General features: G+C 37.7%; 4 protein-coding genes across 5 annotated transcripts in view; 1 reads left to right on the plus strand and 3 right to left on the minus strand.

Annotated features, from left to right (window-relative positions):
- The window catches only part of LOC122329874 (rho GTPase-activating protein 21), a 78,169-nt gene extending 72,318 nt beyond the window's left edge, over positions 1-5,851 (minus strand). Inside the window, exons 1-2 of the mRNA XM_043226508.1 lie at positions 5,597-5,851; positions 4,560-4,766 (exon numbers count right to left, since the gene is read on the minus strand). Coding sequence (XP_043082443.1) covers positions 4,560-4,631 — 72 coding nt within the window. The 5' untranslated portion in view covers positions 4,632-4,766; positions 5,597-5,851. The remainder of the gene's footprint in view (positions 1-4,559; positions 4,767-5,596) is intronic.
- A 3,220-nt stretch (positions 5,852-9,071) lies between these two features.
- On the minus strand, positions 9,072-19,047 carry prtfdc1a (phosphoribosyl transferase domain containing 1a). Its single transcript, XM_043226518.1, has 9 exons — positions 18,631-19,047; positions 18,378-18,484; positions 17,896-18,079; positions 16,375-16,440; positions 14,357-14,374; positions 13,491-13,573; positions 13,301-13,347; positions 13,117-13,193; positions 9,072-12,033 (listed from the first exon to the last, which is right to left on the minus strand). The coding sequence occupies exons 1-9, from the start codon at positions 18,664-18,666 to the stop codon at positions 11,986-11,988; spliced, it is 666 nt and encodes a 221-aa protein (XP_043082453.1). The 5' UTR covers positions 18,667-19,047; the 3' UTR covers positions 9,072-11,985.
- Positions 19,048-19,187: 140 nt separating this feature from the next.
- Positions 19,188-21,731, minus strand: enkur (enkurin, TRPC channel interacting protein). Its single transcript, XM_043226517.1, has 5 exons — positions 21,368-21,731; positions 20,816-20,961; positions 20,415-20,647; positions 20,181-20,327; positions 19,188-19,446 (listed from the first exon to the last, which is right to left on the minus strand). Exons 1-5 carry the CDS (start codon positions 21,448-21,450, stop codon positions 19,273-19,275), a joined length of 783 nt encoding a protein of 260 aa, XP_043082452.1. The 5' UTR covers positions 21,451-21,731; the 3' UTR covers positions 19,188-19,272.
- An 82-nt stretch (positions 21,732-21,813) lies between these two features.
- Positions 21,814-25,509, plus strand: LOC122329876 (threonine synthase-like 1). Of its 2 annotated transcripts, none has more exons than XM_043226515.1 (2): positions 21,814-22,016; positions 22,756-25,509. In XM_043226515.1, the coding sequence occupies exon 2, from the start codon at positions 22,776-22,778 to the stop codon at positions 24,963-24,965; it is 2,190 nt and encodes a 729-aa protein (XP_043082450.1). In that variant the 5' UTR covers positions 21,814-22,016; positions 22,756-22,775; the 3' UTR covers positions 24,966-25,509. The 2 variants fall into 2 exon arrangements, with proteins under 2 accessions (XP_043082450.1, XP_043082451.1); XM_043226516.1 differs by lacking the exon at positions 21,814-22,016 and adding an exon at positions 22,023-22,619.
- Positions 25,510-25,538: the final 29 nt, after the last annotated feature.

Here is a 25,538-nt window from a genome sequence, read left to right on the forward strand (position 1 = left end):
CGGCAGAAAAGACATAGCTCTGCATTGCCTAATTTGCATAATTCATTCAAACCAGGTTCTTAAACTAAACGTAAGGCGAATAAATTAGTCAATCCATATATCAGTGTCAAACCATTTTGTGCATAGCATCGAACAGGCCTTTTCCCAAATATGTTAGAAAGAAGGGCAAGCCAAAGGCAAGCACACAGACAGAAACACATTCACATGAGAGGAACAGACTATTGTGAACACAGGGGTGAATCCACAAACAGGCACATAACGAGAGCCAGCATGTAACACTCTCACAGCCTGCTTTTTGGAACAGACAACAGAAATCAATACATATGCAAACGGGTGAGCGGAGTGATGGGCTGAAGTAGCAACTCAAAGCTCGGATGCGAGATGGCACACAGAAATAGCCCTGTCAACAGTGGATTATGGTTTGGTCTTTTGGATTCAATGAGACATCGGTCGGATCTAAAAGGAGAGTTTGTTAAGGGCGTCTCCACAACATCTACGAAAGCATGAAGCTCAGTCACTTAATGATTTGAGAAAACAATTCACAGATATGCTTTAAAGTCGAGTCTGTAATATGATGTACAGCATTTTTGAATGAAGTAGGATATTGAATGAGAAATTATATAATATATATATATATATATATATATATATATATATACACAGTATATATATATATATATATATATATATATATGTGTATATATATATATATATATATATATATATATATATATATATATATATATATATATATATATATATATATATATATATATATATATATATATATATATATATATATATATATATATATATATATAATTTCTCATTCATATATTTTCTATTCATATATAATTTCTCATATATATTATTTTTAACATTTATAAGAATAAGAAATGTATCTATTTTACCACTATTTCTGAAGTATCCTGTAACACAGAAGACTAGAGTAACAGGAGAAATTCTAGCTTTGCGATCACAAAATTACATTTTAAAATACATAAAAAAAATTGTAATTGTATTTAAAAACATTTACAGTATTACTATTTTGATCAAATAAATGCAAAGACTTCTCTCAACAACAACAACAACAAAAAAAAAACTTACAGACCCTAAACTTTTGAACTGTCAGTTTTACAAGAGACACAGAATTCAAAGCCTCCACAAGGTGACCTCATCTGGGAAACACCAGAGTATATGTGTGTGTGGGAGAGAGAGTGGAGGTGTAAAAGCAAAGAGCAGCTGGCCTTTAATTACCCTCCATGGCGATGGCGTCCTCACAGGGGGCAGGGCGACCGAGAGAGGTAGACACAAAGAGAGAGAGAGGCAGACAGGGAGAGACGCCCTCATTAGACATGGAGAACTAGATGGGACAGAATAACGGTCCCACCTGAGACCACCGAGCACAATAAACCCCTGGGGGCATCTAATAAGTGTCAAGAGAGACCAGGTCAGGTACAGTCCTGCACCTGTCCATGCTCTACAAAGAAGGACTTACGGAAAGCTCCATGACTAAGGTACTGATGCATACTATACATTCCCTAATCTTTATGTGTGTCTTGGGAGTGATGTTATTAAAGTCGAACACTGGTTTCACTCATGTTAAACAGGAAGTGGAGGACTCCGGGGCGATAATGAATTAAACAAGCTCCATCACAGGCGTGAACACAGTTGGACCCAACAATTAACCATGAGGGACACCAAATGTAGATATTGGTTCGCATCACTCTTTCATGCATATAAACAATGCAATTACACACTGAAATGTTAAGATTTGCCAGTGGCACTATATACAATGACTAAACAGACATAACGTCACAGCATTTAATTTTCTCCTAGTAGGTTGCCTACCAAGACAACGTAGATTCTTTGCCAATTGAAAGTAGGAAAGGTCATTTTGCTTCCTTTTAAGACAAAATCTAATTCTATTAATTCGCAATCAATTCTGCATATCTACAGGAGTAGATGTGTGTAGAGAGGTATGAGGCCTGTGTAGAGAGTTTGATTGTATCAGCTATGAGTTTGCATAAGGGAGAGTTAGGACGTCAGCTGGCTATGTAGGCAGCTCACTAGTTTTCGATACAGAGCTACCGGCTGTATAAAACACAAATATAACAAATTTTACTGTACTAACTGCAGCATAGTGTACTGATGGTATAATGATGCTTACTGAAGCTCAAACGCTGTTAACTCAAGAAGGCATTATTTAATGGTGTGGATAAAAGCTTTTTTTATGAGTCTGCAGGGGACTTTTCAGGCACCTGCTGAGAACTTCAGTTACTGTTTAACTTTATAACTAGGTAGCAGTGAGGCGCAACCAGGGCCCCGAAATTATGCCACAGAATCAAGATCAGTGATTCAGAGGGAGCGTTTTCGCATTTAAAAATGTGACACACAGGGTAGTGTAATGAAAATCACACAAAGAAGATATAGAAATGCAAACATGTATGCACATTTAGCCTTTAGCACCATGTTTCTTGAACGCCAACCGCTCAAACAACTCCATCTAGAACAGGCTACACGCTTTAAATGGAAATGCACGACAGCTTAACGCAAGAGCACATCCTGTGTGAATATGACCTTCGTGTTGTTGAAGAGTTAAGAAGATATTATTCAAATGAGCATGCTGTTTTAAACTTCAGACCTCATCTGTGATGCTTTTATCGAACAGCTGAATCCACACAAAATATAACGTGCAAAAAAAAGTACTGCTCTTTTAAAGTAATGCACATTCCTTCAAAACAACGCACTGTTACTTCCAAATAACGCATTGCACTTCTGATATAACGCACTGATCCCTCAGAGTAACATTCTGTTCCTTCACAATAAACCGTTTCTTTCGAGAACCGGCTGCGTTCAAGAAATAAACATAGCATTTCGATACTGAATCCCTCTGGACGCACAGTAAGTGATCTGTTGATGTGTTTGCAAACTGCTTTGCCCACCAACCTTCTGTACCCAAAGACCCTGAGCCTACTAAGAAGATTACGCACACGCTCTGCTATTGCCATTACTGATAGGTTAATCCAAGCATGCGTTTGCAGCACGCCGTTATGTTCTCGGTGATGATGTAACGCCGCATGTCAGAGTGGACACGCGAAATCCAACGTTGCTCTAGTATTCTGAAGAGTGACATTATGCATTGGCAGCCATACAGCATTACTGAGATTAGATAAGTAAGGGCTTTGCTTGCCAAATAAAATAAACAGGCTACTTCATTTAATGATTGCCGTCTCAGTGTAAACACTCACCGGCTGCTTCTAGCAAGATAATACCACGCCATGTGTTCTCCATCTCTAAAATTCTATTTTACTGAAAAGAACTTACATTTTCTCACAGTATAAATCATTTTTGATATCAGAGACATGTAGATCGATTCAAATTAACTTAAAATACTAGACTTTACCTGTAAATGTACTGAAATAAAGAAAGTTATGAGACATAATCTTTATCATATTCTTGTTTTTTTCAGCCATTTATCAGCCTTTACCAAGCCACAACGATTCAATACCAGTAAACTATAACCCAACTATTATCAAAACTATTTCTAAATAAATACAACAAAATATCTTCTTGTGACCTTACATGCGGTGTTATGACAAAATGCATTATTAAGAACTGCAGGTGCATTAGAGCTAACATTAGCATCATTTTATCAACAATTTATGAAAATTATAATACACTTTTGCTCAAAACTTACTTTAATCACCATCGAGCGATTATAATAACTTCCTTTTGCAATCACGTGGATTTTGGTTGTTTACTGTTGTTAAAATATGCTGCTTATAGTCTTTTGTATCGCTGTGCAAATTAGCATATGTACACATATTGTCATGAAAATATCCAAATCTCAAGAAAATCACATACAAACCATTTCCCATCGTAATCGTGTGTTTATTATAATCTATATTGGTTGCTTTGTTATTTATTTCTGCTCTGTACTAAGCCTTAACTTGTAAGCTCTGGTTAAAACTCACGTTATTTGTGATATTACGACCGCCTCTTCTACGTTCTTCAGCTGCCAGGTTTACATTCCAAGTATAATAATACACATTAGTAAAAGGATCTACTTTCATTTTGAATTGTCTATATACACTTTGGGCGGAACATTAAAAAAAAAGCCCAAAAAACGCGACCAATGCACAGCTCTGTTTCCCATGAGTGCATTTTTAAAATAGCCAAACATTCTGCGCTGCGATTAATAAACCTTTTTTTCATGAAAAAATATATATAATAATATATATATATATATATATATATATATATATATATATATATATATATATATATATATATATATTTATTTATTTATTTATTTTTATTTTATTTTTGTAAGATTTATACATATCATAATCAATACAATATTAACATGCAAATAAAAGAAAAACATAAGTCAATACAAATTCTAATCATCCTCTTGAGTTTATGGATGTCCCTCCTGCACTACAAGGGTGTCTGACTGAAGCGCTCTTTCTGTCATGAGGTTTAGATGGTGCTGGCCTTAATACGTCCTTTTAATTGCCCTTTCACGTTTCTCTTAAAGCAACAAAATAATTTACCTCGAAAACCGGCGACCCGGCTGGATTGTTCTTCTCATCTTGGTGCTTTGGTGCAGCCCAATGCGTTGCCATTATTTCATTTCAGAGCACAAAGGCAGAGGTCCTCTGGAGCCCAACATTGAGATGAGAGAAATCAAAGCGATATATATATTCCCAATTATCTAATCCACACCGTCCGATCTCTTCATGCCCGTCCACTGTAAGATCCTACGACCAAAGAAAGGTTACTGAAGAGGAGACAATGTGGGACAGGGATAAAAACAAGCCCCCTCTTAGACAGGAGGTCTACTCCTGTCAATAGTTACCAACAGGCGTCCCCAAAATGTGTATAGATCTGCAGAAGAGTTCAGCGCTTGTAATATTAATATTCAGAGGAATTTTTGGAGTAGAGAGTTTACTTTTGTTCTCTTAGTCTTCAAAGCTCTTCACATGCTTATTAATAGGTCAAATAAAGATAAATATAGACTGGAGTATAGAATGAGGTAAACCATAAAGCAGGATATCACAATAAAGTAGTAGAAAACTACACACTGTACAGCATTGTAAACAAAACCCGAGTAAAAATACGCAATGTTCTGATATTCAGGTAACGTCAGACTATATTGTTTAGAAATGTAAACAGAATTATTATTTGACCTGCTCAGAAAGCCTCGGTGTACCGACCCGAGCTTCATCTGACACACTGCCCTACCATTTTTCATTTCGAGTCCAGTTCTCTGCACACCATGTGTTTCTATGGCGCGATCCGTGGTATTTGAGAGACATTTCTAAACCAGAGCTAGTCCCGATTTAACACCAAGCGCTGTCATGAGCTGAAAATCAGCCGTTTGAATGCATGCAGGATGTTTAACAACAAGGAGTGTTTACTATCATTGATTATTACTGAGGGCGGTAAACAATTATCAAACCATTATCTCGATCTGAATGCCACCCGCTCATCTAACCATCATCTTCGCTTCCCTGTATGTTTCCTTTATTTCTGACATGGCAACAATATCTAACAATAGTATGAGAGAGAGGGTCGGCAAAACACCTACCTGTTCCAGTTATTAGATGACCATGAATCATAATGCATCGTTTCTCTGCCAAACGCGATTAATATCCAAATAACCGATGCGTTGCAATCGATTTTCAATATATAGACCAACGATTATTCACAGTACTCCGTAGCCAACTGGACACCTTCATAGTGAAAGAAAAACACACACAGAAATCACAGAATCTAGCTCATGCGGACGCGGAGAAAGACTAGCGTTTAAAACGCAGCGCACGTATGGATCAACGAATTGCACGCCAACAGTTTGATCTCAGTACTTCCAGTTGGCGGCGCGACAGCTACTATGTCCGATTCGCGAGCGAGTCGTTCTTTTGAATCGGTTCCTTTTTTGATTCATTTGAACATATTTTTAGTCACAGATTACTGCAACCAAACTGTAACTTGGTTTCGGCCAACACGCACAAAACATTAATAATAATAATAATAATAATAATAATAATAATAATAATAAATCCTGTTTGAGGATGTCGTGCTGTGAATTTACAACAGAAGCCTAACAATGTAACAATTAATGAAAACTAGACCTTCCGAAGTAAGATTTCCAGGGGTTGACATGAACAGAACAGTGCTTGACACAACCGTAACATTGTATGTAATAATCATTAATCGTACCTAACTAAAAGCCTGCTAAAAGCAGAAGCAATTTTTAAAATAAAAATAATAAATAAAGTCTCTCGGAGACGTTTATGAATTGGTGAGTCGGTTCGTTTGAGTCAGCTCACGAATCGTTCGAACGAACCGACTAGCTTAAAGACTCGGATTTCCCGAAGCTAAATACATTTGCTACATTGACTGGCTTTCAGTCACTCCGGAGCCCCTCCCCCTCTGTCTGCCCGCCGGCCTGTTCTCCAATAGGATGCGATATTCAAATACCCCTGTCGACTTCAACCAACAGGATTTCTTCTTACATAAGAGGCACATGCGTATGTATTCTCTACTCAATTACTTACAGTCACTATTTATTAATGCGGATTGTGAGTGCTTGTGTAATTCACTAGCAGCTCAGAAACCCGTTTTTAAAGCCTGATTTTGAATTGTGTTATGACGTTCTACCGCCAGCAGTAAATATTTTAGAGATATTATCGAGATCAAGCTGTAAACATTTTGTTCTCTTGCAAAGTTTTTTTTTTTTTTTTTGAAGTAATTGACATTTCCGATCAGTCAAATTATCCTTTTTTCCTGTTGGGTTTAATTAAAAATAATCAGATCCTCTTCCAAGAGTTTATTCCAAATGCCTGTTCTTGGCAGTATTTTATGTAATCATGATTAAACAAATCCAGTTCTTCAAAGCGGTGGCAGCAGTATTGCTGTTTAGAATGTTTTCACAAGTCACACAAAACCTGACGTTATAGCTGAATTTACCTGAAATTAAATTATTACGCACTTTTAGTAATATTCTAAGCTTTGCATCCATCATAGTGTACACGCGTCCTTCCAAAACCAGGCATTTGCCATAACCAGCTGGATACGCATCTGTTCTGAGAAAATGGCAGCCCGCAATACTACAACAATATTTCTAACATTCCAACGTAATCTTTTTGGGTTTAAAGAACATTTCCAGTCTCAAACTCCATTATAGTGACATAGAGCATGGATGCAGCGTGGAGCTTTAGGACAAAAGCAATGGAGGGCAGTGTTTTGTTTGCCTCTTTCCACCACAATGCATATGGAACAATAGGACAACTCTTGTGACCCATTCTGAAATAAAAGGCTGCTGAATCTCAAAGAGCAGCTTTTCTCCTATTGTTTTGAAGGCCTGGTGCACCATTGACCAAGACAATACAGGGCTTACTAGCATTTGGTTAGATATACTAGTTGATAAAACAACAGCGACAATGCTATTACTATTATATTAATAATCTGAATAATAAAAGTTTTCATCTGTTGCTCTCCACGCTCGACTGGCAGTAATTAGATTAGCTGCTTTAGCACAAATGGCCCACCACTAATAATAACATTACAGCGCTAACATTTAAATCCTGGTGTTTCCATACGTTTATGATTCAAACTGATTGATGTTTGATGTTCGTATGCATCTTGCAAACAAAATTAACTCACAATTCACGCTTAAAGCAACTGTGCGTTCATATAGACACTGTAAAAATGAATAAGATATTTTTAGAAGTTGTAAATAAAACAAATTATTTGGAGTACGTCTTACAAGAGATATAGTTTCCTTCGCATGCATGTATAAATTGAATGGTGAGAGAAATATTTTCAATGAGAGGACTGAGAAAGGGGTATATATATACAATATAATGCACATAAAGTAAAAACAAACCTTTTGCAACCCTGTGCAAAATAAATAAATACACCCTAACACTGCAACTAATAATTAATGACAGAAACTGGACATTCATCAAGTTCATTTTTGGGTGAACGTTCCCTTTAAAGACTCAATAGTTGTCAGTATGTACATTTAGTGTAATATGTATTCATCAATAATCGTCTATCCCCCGAGATTATTGACTTTCGTGGAAAGATAGAGTGTAAGTTTATGAAATATATCCTCAACCCAAATCATGTAGTTCAACCCACAAATCCAGGCCATTGCCACCTATTGAGAAGCGAAATTGTATCCTCTGTCCCATGGCATACATGTGAAGGTGCAGTGTTTCATTATTGTGTCTTTTGTACGCGGTCTTTTTCTTACCGCGCTCCTCTGGTGATGTTGTACCTCAGAGACCCAGCATGAAAAACTCACCCATCTCTTTGTCTGTCATTCAGCGGATCTTGTTTTAGGCTGCTGGGAGAAAGGCTGCAAGGTTCCCACAGAGGTGTGGAGCGTTTATCGGCTGGGTAAGTTAACCGTTCCTAAGTGCTGATGTTTGATAAGAGCAAGAGAGTCACAGCCAAGCCAACAAAGAGTGACTTTGTCAGTTCTGTCACATAGACCCAAAATGCCTTTTTATTCAGAAGGACAAGAGGTGGGTTTTCCTCGTCTCTAATCTGTAGCTATACATTGGATACTCAAGCTGGAACTGAGAGCGCTCTGTTAGTCCTTCACTTACATAAGAGGCATTTAGCCCATAACACCTATATTGAGGCCTGCAAGGTAGTCCTGTATAGAAAAGCAACACGATACATTGTACATTGTGAGCTTGAGATTTGACTTCTTTTTTGTAGCGGCACAAAGCTGCACGTTAAACCTTTTCGAAACTACAAACCAGTCCAAGCACACTGTTTCTGTGAGCTAACTCATACAGCACTTTTCTCTGGCCTGCTTTTTCATGTTTTCCTACTTAGCTTTCAGCTAATCTAGAAAGAAAACATATTCCTTATATATTAATGAGCAGTATATTCAATTATTTGACGTACTGTGTTTTACACAGTTATATATGCTTTATTTGATTCCACATTACAAGTCACATTTCATTAGGAATCACATATTTTAAATAATCCAACAAAATCAGCACATTGTTATGGACTACACAGTTCTAAGGGTGCAGGAAACTTTGTATTTTTCCAAATAAACATGCTTCTTATAATTGCTGAAACTGAACAGTACTTTGCCAACTGTCTGGCCCTTGTGTTAGATAGACCCCCCCATGCAAAGTCCACGGATCACCAGCCTATGTACGTGGACCAGACTAATGAACAATAGCACAATAGGTTGACATTTGTACCCAAGTTTCTCTATGATATATATCAATGACTGGTATTTCATAAACAAGTCAAACTATTCAAATAGTGTAAAGGTTTTGCCATTCTGAGAGATCCGGTGTATTAGCAATTCCTAAAAAAGCTTTTGCAGGTGAATTATACCATTCAGATTGTACAGTAGTATGTTTAAAGATCTGCTTATCATCCATGCAGGGAATCTGAGCAGCAATGAGGTCCACAGGTCTGTCATGTCTGGCAGTATAGAGTCCTTTAAGTGATGAACAACTGTTCATAATGTGGGCTACAGACTCCAGATGTCATGAAGCATACAGAGAGGGGAATGGTGGGGAATGTCTCATATTGCTTGCACTTTTAAAAGAACAGCGAGAGCGATGCTTCAGTGAGATCCATTCTGCTTGAGATGCGACGGCCACATCATCAGCATAGCCATTGGTTTATTGCAATGATAAAGTTTACAGCGCTCCATGGACAGCCAGTTTTGATTCCTACCTCAAGTCGCACCGTTACGGTGAGGTCTTTTCCACAGATCACCTCTAAGGTAGTAGTCACGATATACGTCTTTTATTATGTCCACATAGATCTTAGGGAGCTGTATCTCTTCCAGTGCATCATTCACGACTCTATGTGGCGATATGCCAAACGCATCCCTGAAGTCAAGGAATACAATATAAAGCTTAGCAGATTTGTGCAGCTTTGAGCTCATTTGTGCCTTGTGGCTCAGTGTAAGCGTTTTGTTTGTTGGACAGAATTCCAGCATCAACCAGCCGAGGTAGTATTCTTGAAAGCAGGCGCTTCATAAAGACTTTGTATATAGATGGCAATAGTGAGATGTCCCTCCATGTTGAGGGGTCTTCTGGTCTTTCTTTGGAATGCTCTTTAATCCCACACCAAGCGCAGCTAGTCTCAAACATTAAATTAAAAAAGAAGGAGAAGATAATCACACAGGCCTGCAATTTGTCTGAACTGGAAACACACAACAGAAAATTGCTTTCGTCAGACCATTTAATGGGATCTCTAAACACAAATAAGCCTCACAGTCTTTTGTAAGACAAATAATAATGCACTATCTTCATGCATTGTTATGACCCACTGACTGATCTAATGAAATAAACCGTTTTGTGTTTTTAGTGCAGCATTGCATTCTCCAGTCATGAGGTGCAGTAACTGATGGCAGATGGCGGCTGTTGGCATTTGTACCCGGCTGGCGCCCAGACTGAGTCATGGAAAGCTCAGTGTGAGGCACAAACAGCTCTCACTCTACAATTTAAACCAACCATGTAGGACAATATCATAACTAGACTCAAAAAATAATTTTTTGACTGTGGATTAGTCCATAGTTTCCGATATAATGCCACATATAGGAAGAATCATTGCAAGGTCGCCTTGGGCTCTGTTATCTAACGCCCTTGGAGGTGTTAGCATCCGCTTTGCTTACTTATTGAATTCAAGAGCCAGCCTTTTCAAGCGGATTGCCTGTAAGACAGCAGATCCAAAGCAGATGAGCTGAAATGATTTTCTTCAGGATTCTCAGGGAACATCAGCTTTGAGTTCTGTATTAGCGCAGTAAATTTCCACTGAATTCATTGCTTGTCTGAGATGTGAGATAACCACAGCAGGTTGTAAAGCAAATCAACCCCTGATGTTGGTTTTGTCTGGTTGTACATTGACAAAGAGGTCAAACCCCAGGCAAAACACTGGGAAAAGCAGCGCCATCCAAAGTTTCAATAGACATTTCTAATAAATCATCTTTATTCAGGGCTTTTCACATGTTCTTTATTTAGCACCACTTTGTAGTGCGCAAATACATCTTTCTGGAACCCAACAAAAAAGCTGAAGGCATGTATTATTTATTTGTTTGTTTGTCGTCATTGTGTTTTAAACATTAATACATGATTTTCTGTGTCCTTTGTAGAAGGCATCAGCACTCAAGGCATTGCTTGCTTTAATGATGTCCTTAAGTAACATTAGCTGTACTGGTTTTATCCATTTTATTCACTGACCATCTTCAACATTAAAACCACCAATATTGTATACGTTCCTTTCATGTTTTCATCATCTCTGGTGTGTCAAGTAATGGACTCCATAAGACCTCTGAACTTGTCCTATTTCTAGCACCATTAAATCTTCTGTAGTCTCTGAAAAAAAATGTACACCTTTCCATTCTGTTCAAAATGTTCTTTTTCTTAAATCCCGAGATGCTGGGATAGACTTCAGTTTCCATGGAATGGATGGAAGAATATAAAACTCGTTTATACTGTCAATCTGTAAGGTCTCCTCAACAGATTAAAAATATCTGTCTGTTGCAAAGACGTCAATAAATCTCTGAATATCTTTTATTAACAAGGAACTATTGCAATATCAAACATTCGTAAAAACAATGAAGAGATTGAAAGTTGGCCGAAGAGTTGTCATCACCAAACCAGCCAGCATTTTGTACGTTTGAAAAGTATGAGATGTCTTCAGTGGCATGGATGGTCTGTCAAACAAATACCTCTTAAATAGGACAAAAAACGAACAGCTGGGTTCGTATACAGCATATAAAATATCACACGGTAAGTCTGATTTCCGCATCATATCATGTTAGTATTGCGGTGTGACCCAATTCATGCAAAATATATTATATAATATTTCAAACAAAATTTAGCATGTCAGTTGCAGATATCAGCTCTCTGATTTGAGAACGCTATAATCTTGTGTCTGTTCTGGTAACATAAATGTCCATTCCTCTCGAAAAGAGGAATTTCGTCAAATTCTATATTTCTGTTTCCCCGTCTCACTGATGACGCAGATGTGCTGTGAAGGGGAAGAAATTGCTTACGTGAGTCAAGCAATAAATAAAAGTACAGAAATAATGCAGCAATACGTTCGCTTCTGCTTGTCTGCAGTGACGGAAAGATGTTTTCCATCACATTTACAGCCGCAGGAGGGGCTTGTACACATGATGTGTGAGGCTGATTAGAGTTTTCTAGGAAAGATGAATGCTGTGCTGCGTGCCAGATTTCATTTGGATGTTCACCAAGTCCTCAACACTCAGTGATGACATTCAAGCTACAGGTTTAGATGACTGGGAGATTCATGTCTTATATAATGTTGTATGATAAGCTCTGAGGTTGGTATGCCTTTTTATGCAGCTTTAAACCTCCTTTTTTAACTGGCTATAATTTTAGGGTTTTTTGTGCTGTATTTTAATATATTTTAAATGAAGTCAATGACAACAGTGCAAGAGAGGACTGCTAAATAACAGTTCCTGTGGTATTTTTAAATGACTCCTGTAGCAAATAGACTTTGTTTTAAAAGAGCATAATAACAACATAATAAGCACTTTTCTCTCACTGTCATTATGTCATATGCCAAAGGACTTAGGATATATGCAGAGAACGTGAACCTTTAAGAATACATCTAGGATGTAGCTGAATAAAACAGGCTATTTTTTTTTATTAACTATTTAAAGTGGGACATAAGCTGATGATATAAAATAGAATTGGATCAATAATTAAAACTTGATATGTTTTCATTGTTGTTAAAGCTACTGTTCTTGGTAAAAAAAAAAAAAGGGAGTCTTGATACTTTTATTTTGAAATATATTTATACTCTACTGTTCTCTGCTTGTTTTGTTCTTGTGTTTGTTTCCATGTTCACCTGTGTCTTGTTTAATTCCTCATTTAAATATCTAGCCTTGAGGTTCTCTGCAGTTTACCTCAGTTTTGGTTGTTGTTTTCATCTTAATTTAAATCGAATAAATCTTAATTTCAGCTAACTTTCTGCAATGGATCAAAAACTGGGTACTCCCATTATACCATGTTCAAAACAACAACAATAACAACTGCATCATTTTATTTCTAAAATGTCACAAAAAAAAAATAGACATGAACTTACATTGAGGTCTCTGAAGTATTCATTGTAGTCCAGAGCGTAACCCACCACAAAATGATTAGGAATGACAAATCCAACATCTGCAGAAAAACATAAATAACCAGATGGTCCATGGTGTGATATTGTGATTCTTTATGACTTATTTCTGCAGGCCAGAAGTAGTATTTGAGCACCCTTGATTACTCACAATCTGGGAGCTCTGCTGCTCCGTGAGGAACCCTCTTCACCAGCAGCCTGAGTGAGGAGACACAGGAACGCATTAACACTGCTAACGAAAAACCCTTAACCTCTATTAGATCTCATTGAGAATGACGAAAATGTCACAGTATGCCTCTCTAGCCTTGCGTCCTCTTACAGTGTTTTAAAGTAATTCTCACCCTGCAACTTTAACCATTTTGGGCTGGAACGTCTCCACGTGCTGTAGAAGGGCTCTCATGGTCTTTCCTGTGTCCACTATTGCCTGGGAGGAAATGAATACATATACGATTACACTGGAATGGATATATAGTGATACATGAGACAAAAGCTCCGTTCTAATACGCTGGCTGTTTGAATTCCGTCTTCCTGTGGAGTTCTGCAGGTGCAGATTTCACGTGGGTTCGCTCGAGTGACTACTTGCGCTCCACATAGAAGGCAATTTTGAAAGCAATAAAAATATCATTCTTCACGTGAAGCACGCAAGAAAAATTCACAGTTGACCTCAAAAGAGTTCGATGTTTCGCTATAATACGATGCTTTTTATAACAGAGCCAATAAGACTGTTTAACTTACAAATGAACCACACGGTAAATAAAAGAGGATTAAAACAAAGCACACGACTCCTATGGAGAGTTTATAACGATTAACAAAACCCAAAGTTTACGGGAAAAAAGATCAACAGCATTGTTCGCATTAAATGCAACAGCTCGTGTGATAGAGTGATCTACGCGGGTGATTTCAGACTGGAAAATGTCTGATATGAAATCAGATCTGAAAGGAAAATACCTTTCTACGCTATTGTTTTCCAGACACAACCCAGACTACCCTGCACATGTATAAAATGGAAATTATTTGTAACGACCTCAGTTTGTTTCTCTCTTATACGCTTTTTTAAATGATTGTTTTCCCCCTTAAATGTAATTCGTATTATATTAGTTAAATGTATGTAAATATATGACATTCATCTATGTTGTAATAGCATTTAATGTATCTGCATACTTTTTAAACATGGAATAAGCACACTCACACGTACACACAGTCTTACCTCCACAATCAAGACATTCTGTGTGGCGTGTGGAGAGGAGAGAGAGAGAGAGACAGTGAAAGAAAGAGAGAGAGAGAGAGAGAATTTAGAGAATGCAAAACATTTTAAACAACCCCAAAAAAAAAAAAAAATACAGATATCATCAGAAAAATTACATAAGACTTGAGTTACATACAATGATTACTACAATTCCACATTAACAGTTTAATTTAGACATTTGGATCATTTATTGGTATTTTAACCCTTGTTTCATGTCATAAGAACTTCATGGGTCATGTATCTTCTTGCGCACCTACTGTATGTCTGGATCTGCTACAATTATTTTGGGCAAGCTGTAGAAGTGTGATACTTAAGTCTCTAAGCAACCAATCATCAGTTATACTAATTGGATGAGTTATAACACCACGCTGTTGCCATGATGATGCACAGACTACCAATTAACCAATATGGTTCCATATCATACACAGAGGCAGACCGGTAATAATTAGGCAATCTGTAATATGATTACGCTATAATATGTGTTCTGAGCAGGATAAACTACTCTGAAACAGAACCTCTTTTTTCCCCCTGGCCCTTTTAAAATTAAAATTTTACAGCAAATACTGGATCTAAAGATCCAGTTCACTTCTGATTCTTATCTCTTTGTATTAATGTGAAACAGCGTTACAGTTTAACACTTATGTATATTGTAAATGCACTACATTTTTTCCTATGATCAATTACTCCAGAATCGTCAGTGTCACACAATCCTCCAGAAGGCATCCTAATATGATTTGCTGCTCAAGAAACACTTATTATGAATTATTATCAATGTTCAAAACAGCTTTGGTGCTTGATATTGCGGTATCTATGACGCTTTTATAGTCTGGGTTGTTCAGAAACGTATCAGCTTTACAAGGTCTCAAAAGTCTTCACACAATGATGTGTTTGTTTGTTTTTGAGGAAAAAAAACAGTCTCAGTCTTAGAAGTTGTATGCACTTTCTCATTTAAAAGTCAGCTGTTAGAACAACCCCTGGTTCAAGATAGGGGGTAGAAAAAGTCTAAAAAGTCTTTGGAAAGTCTCCACAATTCCCAGAAACAAAAGTGTGTATGTGTTCTGGGGTTTTATACACATGACTTGTTGGAACAGATTAAGGCTGGAGTCACACATTGTACTGAGAGCAATCGTACTATTACAACAAAATAATTTAATTTTAGAGAAGTTGAATGAGATCTTTCATTTTTTATGAATGGTCTTGCTTCCAAAATGTTTGCTTATAGCTGTTAACCAGCTGGATACTATTACTATGTGGTTAATAGGATGTTGGACTACAGTTTTTAGTGTACTCCAAGACCTGGATAGTAGGTATGTTGCATGGTGATTTAAAAAAATAATAATTAAAAGTGTAATTTTATTTTTTTGGCTTACATCCCATTAATTTACATTAATTAAATTTACTTTTTTTCATATACTGGGTTTTGTACTGTACTGTTCATTTTAACATCGCCTGTATATGAAGTTCTATGTGTTCTTGTGTCAACATCTTTTGTTTTAAAACATTTTAATCTAAAAATGTAATTTTGACCATATCTCTACACCTAAACCTAACCCTACCCATGAGTACTGCCTAAAATCAGAGACAATTATAGATGAACGACACTGATGTACGAGCACCAACCACTGACTGTAAGCCTAAACTTCACAAAAACTATAAAATGGTTCTTCAAATCTGATTGGTTAATCAAAATGTTGTTCCAGGGTCAACAAAGATGTTGATCGAGGAACACGTAGAACTCAGCAAAATCAGGTTCTGCGTATGAAACTCAAAGAAAGAACTTTTCGTACATTTTAGCGTAATTGTTGTCATCTAAAAGTAAGTTACCCTAAGAAAAGTACTACCAACTCTGTTAAAAAAATCAGATTTGATGTATCATTCATGTTTGTAATGCTGGTGTGTTTAATAGGGGCTGTTCATGAGCAATAATGCCTTTAATCATTGATAATAAAGCACATTCAAAAAAAAAAATGGTACAATACCTTTCCTTTCAGCACGGAGAGGTCATCTGGTCCAATGATGTGCATATCTTCAGTGGACTGGTCATTCTGTAAAACACAGAGATGGACGATGGATGTGGCCCTGTCGGCACATCTGATCTTACCGTCTCTAGACACATGAACACATGCGGACACAATCCACTGCTGTACGCCCGACAGAAGCTGCTTTTGTCTGATGAGACAATTGGGTTGCATCCTCTTCTCAGGGTCAAGTTGATCTTCTGTGAAAGGGTGAAGTGGCTCTTCTGTGCTTGAGATGAACGTTCTGGGTCGATTGTGTTCAAACAGGAAGTGGAGCCACTGGCTGATGGACTAGAGGCTCCTCAGGGGCCCATGAGTAAATCACCCCGACTTTGAAGACCCACCCAGGCATGACAGAACGATTTGACCTTTACTGTATCCTCAGAGTGGATTATCTTTGTGTGTTTCAGTTCTACACAGACAAGGGCATCCCATTGGACTAAACTGCGCAAACAGCGCCACCTGCTGGCTAATCAGGATATATATCTTTAATATAGCAAAGGGTTTGTAATATACAAACATCTGAAATAAGAACATTTAATGAGCAAGTCATTTTGAACCACTTCATCAAAGGGAACGGTCTATGAGCTCTCAGATAAAAGCATTTATTATTTTGTTGCTTTTTTAGATGCATTTTCTGATTTAGCCTTTTGTATTTGTGCTCTTATTCTGATTTTAAATGCTTTAGTTTAGTTTTGTTTAGTTTAGTGGTCTGCACAAAAAAAAATCACACACACACATACACACACACTCACACACAGACACACACACACAGACACACACACACTCACACACACACACACACACACACACACACACACACACACACACACACACACACACACACACACACACACACACACACACACACACACACACACACACACACACACACACACACACACACACACACACACACACACACACACACACACACACACACACACACACACACACACACACACACATGTACACTCACACACACACACATATTACACACAACACACATTCATATGTCATTTTGTTTCTTATATTATGCAAAGAGCATTCATTCATTCTCTGAAAATTTACATTTACAATATTACCTCACAGCACTCGCATTTTGTACATTTATTCGGTTAATCCAATTCTGAATATATCAAATATCAAATAATGAATTAAAAACACTATTTAATTCCCTGTTTGATGTTGATGTACTGACTTACATGCTGTACTGAATGAATGAATCAATTTCAATATGCCAATTTCAGCAATTGCACATACTTTTCTGAATAATATGCACACAGTTATAGAGCGCCATCTGCTGATTACATGATGGTCACTTTAACTCTAAGCGTTTACAAAATGTTAGTATATTATTATTATTATTATCCAGTTTGATCATTTCTGGGATTAAAAAAGTGTGCGTTTTTATCTGAACTTTTAGTACAGATGTGTGGTAGATTTAGAACTAAAAAAAACTTGAATTCTGTGTTTTCTCACCAGATAGCTCTTGAAGCGGATGAACTCTACTCTGGTGGTCAGTCTTCTGTTGGCACTGCGGCTCTGAGCTTTAATCGACTCCACCAGGTCAGAACAGAACTTGTATCCTCCCTTCAGAACACAAAGAACCATCAGATCATCATGTCCAATGTCTTCAAGAATGTCTCTGGCCAGACACTCAATCCTACAAATCACATTAGATCACAATGTCACAAACTCTGTGTGTGTGTGTGTGTGTGTGTGTGTGTGTGTGAGGAGGTCATGTGATTTCAGAAATTAGATTTAAGGGTCACATGAAGCTAATAGGGTAAGTTGTAAATCAACTCAAATGTCCTTGGAATGTGATTGTGCAGCTGGGATAGTGCAAGACTGAACGATAATTCCAATGAATAGTACAGAATTTAAACTTTATAGAAACCAACATAAAAAAAGGCCAAATATTTAATTCCATTCAATCCTAATTTTTTTTACGGTTTTCCTACCTGTTCATAATGACTCCATGAGGGATGTACACACACTCCAGATCGCCCCGGTAATGCTCTGGATAATTAAACAGCTCCAAACTGTAACCCGCCCAGCCATCTTCAATCTAAATCAACAACCAAAGGCAAAATAGAAAATACAGTTCATAGTAGAGTTAAGAATAAGTAGAATGGATAAAACGTCACCAACAAAAATGCCAAGCTTTTAGGTGCAACTGTAACGAACAAAATCCAGAGTGTTAGGCATATTTACCACAACGCCTGGTTCTTTTCTCCGCTCAGCTGCCATGTCGGCCCTCGTATGAGCGAGAGTGAATCAAACTGTGATACTTACTGAGAGAGGACCACACGTTTGTGCACCCACCCTTTTAACACGAGTAAACAGAGTGGGAGGTGTTTAACCAAATGCTCGTTTTTCAGAGACATAGGCACGTTAGATATCACATTAGATCATGTTGTTCATTATTGGAGAATCTCATTCACGCTTATTGTTTTGAATTTTCTGAAATACTCTGAATTTGAATGCTACGGTAATATAAGTCTTACAATGTTTGTCCTGGCAAGTGTATAACGTTACACTGTAATAAAGTTACCACTGATCAACACGATGTATATTTTCTGATATTTACGATATTCAACGAGAGAGAAAAAAAGTACAATTTTACGCTTCTGATCAAAACATTGTAAGATTTTATTCACGATCAAATAAATGCAGCGTGAAGAAACTTTGAATAATATTTACTAAAGAATAATGAACAAGAGCGGAAACAGTATTGAGAAAATAAATGGATGAACTATGAGACTACTGAGTTGATCTAAATTGATCTTTATTGTTGCGTTTCAAAAGTTGTTCTTGGATATTTGCTGAATTCAGGGCGCCTAGCTAACATCGTGCTCAGTTATTAGCGATGTAGATGGTTTTGTGTCGTTCAATCAGCTCAATATCTTTCTCCAGCTGCTTCATTTCTTGCTCCAGACGCTCCTTCCTGTATTTTTTTGGAGCCGTGTCTGTGACGACAGACAGGCCCTGGTACTGGTGATGAAGCTCGTCCCAGTTCTTCTTCAGGGCCTGCCAAAATCAAATCAACAGACATTTCTTGTAATATAAAAAGTATTGTGTATCTCTTATACACTACTGTTCGAAAAAGATATACAAACATTTATGAAAACGAATTAAGAAAGTAACAGTTTTCACAGACATTTTAAGCAACTGGTTCTTGAACATCAAATCAGCATATTCCAATTTTTTCTGACACAGCACGGTACTCTGAAGGCTACTAAATAATTCAGATTTGACATTACAAAAATGTATAACATTTTAAAATGTATTAATACTAAAAGAGTTATTTTTATTTCTAATGGGATATTTCACAATATTACAGTTTTAACTGTATTTTTGTTCAAATAAATGCAGCCTTGGTGAGTATAAATGACTTATTTCAAAAACTATTATTATTATTATTATAGAGTTAATAGAATAGAGTTATGGAATAATAGAGTTTTTCACAAGAAAATACTGTTTCAGTATTTTTCAACATTGTTTCTACGTACGTTTTATTCAGTGCATACAAGTTCATTTATACAATCATTTTCATTAAATCCTATTATTATTATTTTTTTTAAAAAGTCATGTTTATTTATTTACATTTATTCATACATTTACCTAAAGGAACTACTACAAAAAAACGCACAATTTCTCATCAGGAGATCAATGCTGCAAGATTTGCAATAACAAGCTCTAGAGAACACAAGCTATAAACGTTCAGAAATCGTTTCATTCAAAGTCTATTTGTATTTGATTACCTGCAGGATATGGCGGCGTTCTTCACCTGAAAGCTGTTTCATGGCCCCTTCTCTCATTCGGTCCTTGACATAGTTGTCGTATTCTTCTTGTGCTTTCTTCACTTCCTCTCTGCGCTGAAGCAGGTACTCTGGAGTTTGACCATAGTCCTGCAAACATGCATATTTTTCACTATTTTTGAACGGTATGCTTTGGAATAAAGGAGATGAAGCGCAACATCCCATCTCTCCTCTCACCTTCTTCTTTATGTATTTGGGGACAAGCCCAGAGTTCTCCAACAGCTGTTTGTCTCCTTTCTTGGTATAAGCGTACACAGGCTGCGGTTTCTTCGGGACTGTCATGATGTTCTCCACAGCGTTGGTCTTGATGAAGTTCTTGTTGCTGTGGAGACCCATGAGCGGCTTGTCTGCTCTGGTAGGTATTGGTGGTTTACTACATAGCTCATCATCTTCATATTTAAATGGTTTCTCTGTAAATAAACGATCCAAGCAAAAACGGGGTTAGCCCAAACACCTCTGCGCATAAAATCGGCATGCATGATTGCAATGAAAAGATATGTATCTGTATTTAAAAATATAGAATCAATATTTTATATTCATTATCAGAATGTCTCAAACATCAAATGCAGGACATGTACTCTCGGGGAGCTTGGGCTCCTTGGAGTGTTTCAGTAGATATTTCTGTGGCGAAGGCACATCCACTTTTGCCGGTCCCATAGTTTTACTCGAGGTTTTGTTCACCTCTTTCTCCAGCTTCACCTGCTCTCTGAACTTTGACATGTACCTGAAAATGAATATAATGCAATGTAATGTAAAAGAATAGAATACAAAGCAAGTTAAGAGCATTCTGGTACAAATTTCACAATTTAAACATACAAATAATTTCACATTTGCTAAAAATAAATTAAATATAAGTATATATAAAATATATTTCTAAGAGTATGTAACTTTGCAGCTACATGACGACTAGAAAATATTTAGCTAAATCTGCTAAATATGTTCTAACACTTTTTTTTTAATGGGTCCATCAGAAGTATATGTCATCTTAGTTAGGAGACATGTAATTGAAAAGTTACTTATAGTTAGTAGAATGTCTAAAGTGGACTATCAAAATGAAGTTTAACCAAATATAAAAACAAAAAACATAACAGAGAGAGGGATTATGATCTTAAAGCAGTTTGGAACTGTACCTGGGTGCCTTCACGGCTTTCTCTTCCTCTCTGGGAATAAGGTTATAGATGCTCTCTGCAGGATAGATTGTGTCGTTCATCATGGCTGATAAAGACAAAAATGACAGGAAAACAAGAGAAAACGTCCCGCTGTTTTCAGACAGTGGTGTTTTATAAACGTAATGGCCGATGGAATCGGTTTCGTTTAATAACGGTCTCTATGGCAACCACTACCAAGCAACGTTAAACACTAGTCAAAGGTTTCATAATTTCAGTTACGTTTTCATTTAAGTTTGAATGACTTGCTTTAAACAAAAACCTTGAATTTCCAAATGCAATTCTAAATATTTATTTTTACTAATATTATTCGAAGGTGACCGCATTGGCCACTGAGAGTCGTGTAATGCTCAGCACGTAACGGAAAAAGACCTTTCTCAGTTGCCGTACTGACGCGGTTTGTTTGCATGTTGTGACGCCGTGCGTGACATGAGCGCGTGCGAAAGTGAGGTTACTACAGCACTCAGAAAAACGTTGCGTTTTTTGGTTACTTTACTTTTGAAAGTCTACAATAGTGTGTGCCAAATATTTGTGTACATCTGTTAGAAGAAAAAGATAGATTGACAGACTGTTATGTTGAGATATTGGAATTCTTTTTTCTTTGCGTTCTAAGGTAAATGTCATTTTTGAACATTTTAACCTCGATTACATTTTAATTTGACAGTCCACGTTAGACATTCTACTAAGTAACTTTGCAACTAAGTTACGTGTCAACTAATTTTCCTTCTTTTACAACTACATGTCTACTAACTCGGAGCAGACTTTTAGGTTAGGTTTTAGGGTTAGTAGAATAAGTTGTTACAAAGTTTTTGTTAGTATGTGGTAGACCTATCAAAATTACTCTTAGTAGCCTATATTACAATGTGGAAGATCAATACTTTAAAGCCCTGTCCTAATGATTAATGTCAGACAGCAGATCTTCAGCCCTGCTCCTGGACATCTACCCTTCTGCACACTTTAGTTCCAACCCTGCTCCAACATACTTGTCTATAAATACAAAGTAGCTCTAAGGACCTTAATAAGCTGGTTCAGGTTGGTTCAGGTGTGTTTGAGTCTCCTGATCCAGGGTGTCCCATTTGTCCCTTTTGCCCCCTTTTGCAGCTTCAATGCACTTTTTTGAGCTACTTCACAGCCTACTCAACATTCAAAAAATTCTAATAAATTCATGAATATGTGGACTTGGAGGTAGACTGCAAGGGCTTACTGTGCTATTCTGGTAAGACCGTAAGAGTTTATTAAAAGCAAATTAGTCATACTGATTTAGTAATACTGCATTTTGTATTTTAGCAAATGCTTTATAATCACACTTAGATGGCATGTTTTTAATTCTGTAACATATTTCTGCTTCCCAGACCATATCTTTTTTCCCAAGATGATTCTTCCAACTTTTGGCCAGCTGTTGGCTAAAGTGAGAAAGCTGAGGACCCACCTGCTGTTTCCTCTGTTAGGTTCTTCATACTTCACTACAGCTAAGCTATCAAATCAAATCTCTAAACCTCACGAGAGAAACATTCTCCTGATGGGTCCTCCTGGAGCCGGGAAAACCTGCGTTGGACAGATTGTGGGACAGAGACTAGGGATGCCTGTTATTGATATAGATGACGATGTTCTCGAAAGGGCATGGGGTATGAGTGTAGCAGACAAGCTTTCTGAGATCGGTGGAGATGGTTTCATCGAAGAAGAAGGTAAAGCGGTATGTAACTTCACTGCTACTGGAAGTGTTATCTCATTAACGGGCTCCAATCCACTGCATCCAGATGCCATGCAGCATTTAAAGCGATCTGGACTGGTCTTGTATCTGGATGTGGACGCAGAAGATATCATGCAGAGACTCTCTCGAATGAAGGTGAATAGGATTGTGGGTCAGGATGCAGGTGTTTCTATGAGAGAGATATTACAGTACAGGAAAAAGTTTTATGAGAGATGGCTGGATGCGCGAGTTCTTTGTGGGACGGGAGACTCTGTGGAGGACGTGGCTGATAAAGTCTTGAGGACTCTGGGTAGATATGAGGATTCGGAATCGGAGATGTTCATTTCAACAAGGAGCCAAATGTCAAGTGACCCCAAGTTCTTTAGTGATGTTGTTATAGAGGGTCTTGCACCAGATGGAGGGCTTTACGTACCAAAGAAAGGATTCCCCAAACTGGAACCTTCTGAATGGCTGAGAATATCCAGCATGCCATATGCAATGAGAGCTGTGGTCATATTGGAAAACTGTATCCATCCTGTGGATGTGTCCCCTGTAGAATTGAGCACAATGGTGCATCATGCTTATGGCCAGAACTTCGCCAATCGATCGGTTGTACCTCTAAAGCACCTCACTGATCATCAGTACATTCTAGAACTCTTTCACGGCCCCACTGCTTCTTTTAAGGACTTGGCACTGCAGCTAATGCCTCAGCTGTTTACCCACTGCCTTCCACAGATGTGCAACTACCTGATTCTAGCGGCCACATCTGGAGATACAGGAAGCGCTGTGCTAAACGGCTTCCGGAATCTTAAAAACAGTGACCGTGGGAGGATTGGCGTGCTTGTGTTCTTCCCTGAGAAAGGAGTGAGTGAGATTCAGAAGCTACAAATGACAGGATTTCAGGAGGGCAATGCCAAGTCCGTTAGTGTCCTGTCCGACTTTGACTTCTGCCAAAGGAGCATCAAACAAATGTTTGGGGACTCAAGCTTGATCGGACATTTAGCTGTGGAATATGCTACGGTTCTAAGCACCGCTAATTCAATAAACTGGGCTCGACTGCTTCCTCAGGTGGTGTACCACTGCTCAGCATACTTGGACCTGCTTAGAAATCGCACGTTGATGTTTGGAGACCCCATTGACGTGTGCATCCCTACTGGGAACTTTGGCAACGCCATGTCAGCCCTGTATGCCAAACAAATGGGAATCCCCATACGGAAGGTGATTTGTGCGTCCAATCATAACTGCATTATATCTGACTTCATCGCTAGTGGAATGTATGATCTCCGCAACAGGAAGCTGCTAGTTTCAAACTCTCCCGCCATTGATATTCTGAAATCCTCTAACCTTGAGAGGTTCATCCATCACGCATCCCGCGGGGATGGGAGTCTGGTCAGAGATCTGTTTCTGAATCTAGAAAGAGATCGTTTTTTCAAAATATCAGAGACTTTACGTCAGAAGATAAATCTGGAGGTTCAAGCTGGATGGTGCTCAGAAGATGATTGTTTGAGAGCCATACATGAGGTGCACGCAGCAACAGGCTACATAATGGACACTCACACAGCGGTTGGTAAAGTAGTCGCCGATCGTATACATGACAAAACCTGCCCGCTTGTTATATGCTCCACTGCACACCATGGGAAGTTCGCCCCCGCTGTCTTAAAAGCCCTTCAGTGTCAAAATATCCCACAAGACCCTGTTGAGCAATTAGAAAAACTCTATACCATTGGAGGCCGAGAGCAGATGCATGGTGCTCTCATGAAGAGCATGAGAGACAGTGGAGATCATCCACATGTAGTATGTGAGGCTGACTTTAGCAAGCTTGTAGATGAAGTAGAAACTGTGATACAAGACTCATTTTTGAGAGTGCAGTGACCGGAAATACCCGCAAATCTCCTCTAGATGGCGACGTCTGTCAAGAAACCCCTAAATATAACGAATCGCATTTTGTCGATATGAGCATTAGGTGGCAGTAATGTAATGGATATATCTTTAGTTTCAATCCACTTCATGTTACTTAAGTTCAGCTTACATTTGACTTTTTTCCCAATCTCTCAAGTGATTTATCACAAAATGTTTTTATTTTGTAGTGATTATAAATTATTAACGGTAGGCTGTTACAATAAAAATAATTTATAAAGTGAAATATTACTTGTTGGAATAATTATGTAAAGTATCATTAATAAAAATGTATTGATAATTGCTCTTACATTATGTAGTATTGTTGTTGTTGCTAAGTATAGCTTATTTAAAGGCTTAAATGATAATAATAAAAAAACAAGGAAATAAAGTTTTTCTCTCTTACAGGTACATATATTTAAGTAAAAATTCAGTTTACTCACCTTCATGCTGTTATTTAAAATATATGACATTTCCTGTCAACCGCAAATTTTAAAATGCCTTTTTTTCTTCAGTAAAATGGAGATCAATGGTAACAATGGTAACAAC

Source organism: Puntigrus tetrazona, chromosome 24, assembly GCF_018831695.1.
Source record: "Puntigrus tetrazona isolate hp1 chromosome 24, ASM1883169v1, whole genome shotgun sequence".
Taxonomy (NCBI): domain Eukaryota; kingdom Metazoa; phylum Chordata; class Actinopteri; order Cypriniformes; family Cyprinidae; genus Puntigrus; species Puntigrus tetrazona.

Excerpts from the sequence above, each read along its gene's own strand:
- prtfdc1a (XM_043226518.1), bottom strand. The coding sequence starts at position 18,666 with ATGGCAGCTGAGCGGAGAAAAGAACCAGGCGTTGTG. Across the intron at positions 18,485-18,630 it reads GAAAAGAACCAGGCGTTGTG|ATTGAAGATGGCTGGGCGGG; the intron begins GTAAATATGCCT and ends TTGTTGATTTAG. Across the intron at positions 16,441-17,895 it reads TCCGCTTCAAGAGCTATCTG|AATGACCAGTCCACTGAAGA; the intron begins GTGAGAAAACAC and ends TGTGTTTTACAG.
- enkur (XM_043226517.1), bottom strand. The coding sequence starts at position 21,450 with ATGATGAACGACACAATCTATCCTGCAGAGAGCATCTATAACCTTATT. Across the intron at positions 20,648-20,815 it reads GGAGCCCAAGCTCCCCGAGA|AGAAACCATTTAAATATGAA; the intron begins GTACATGTCCTG and ends GTTTATTTACAG. Across the intron at positions 19,447-20,180 it reads AACGCCGCCATATCCTGCAG|GCCCTGAAGAAGAACTGGGA; the intron begins GTAATCAAATAC and ends TGATTTTGGCAG.
- LOC122329876 (XM_043226515.1), top strand. The coding sequence starts at position 22,776 with ATGATTCTTCCAACTTTTGGCCAGCTGTTGGCTAAAGTGAGAAAGCTG.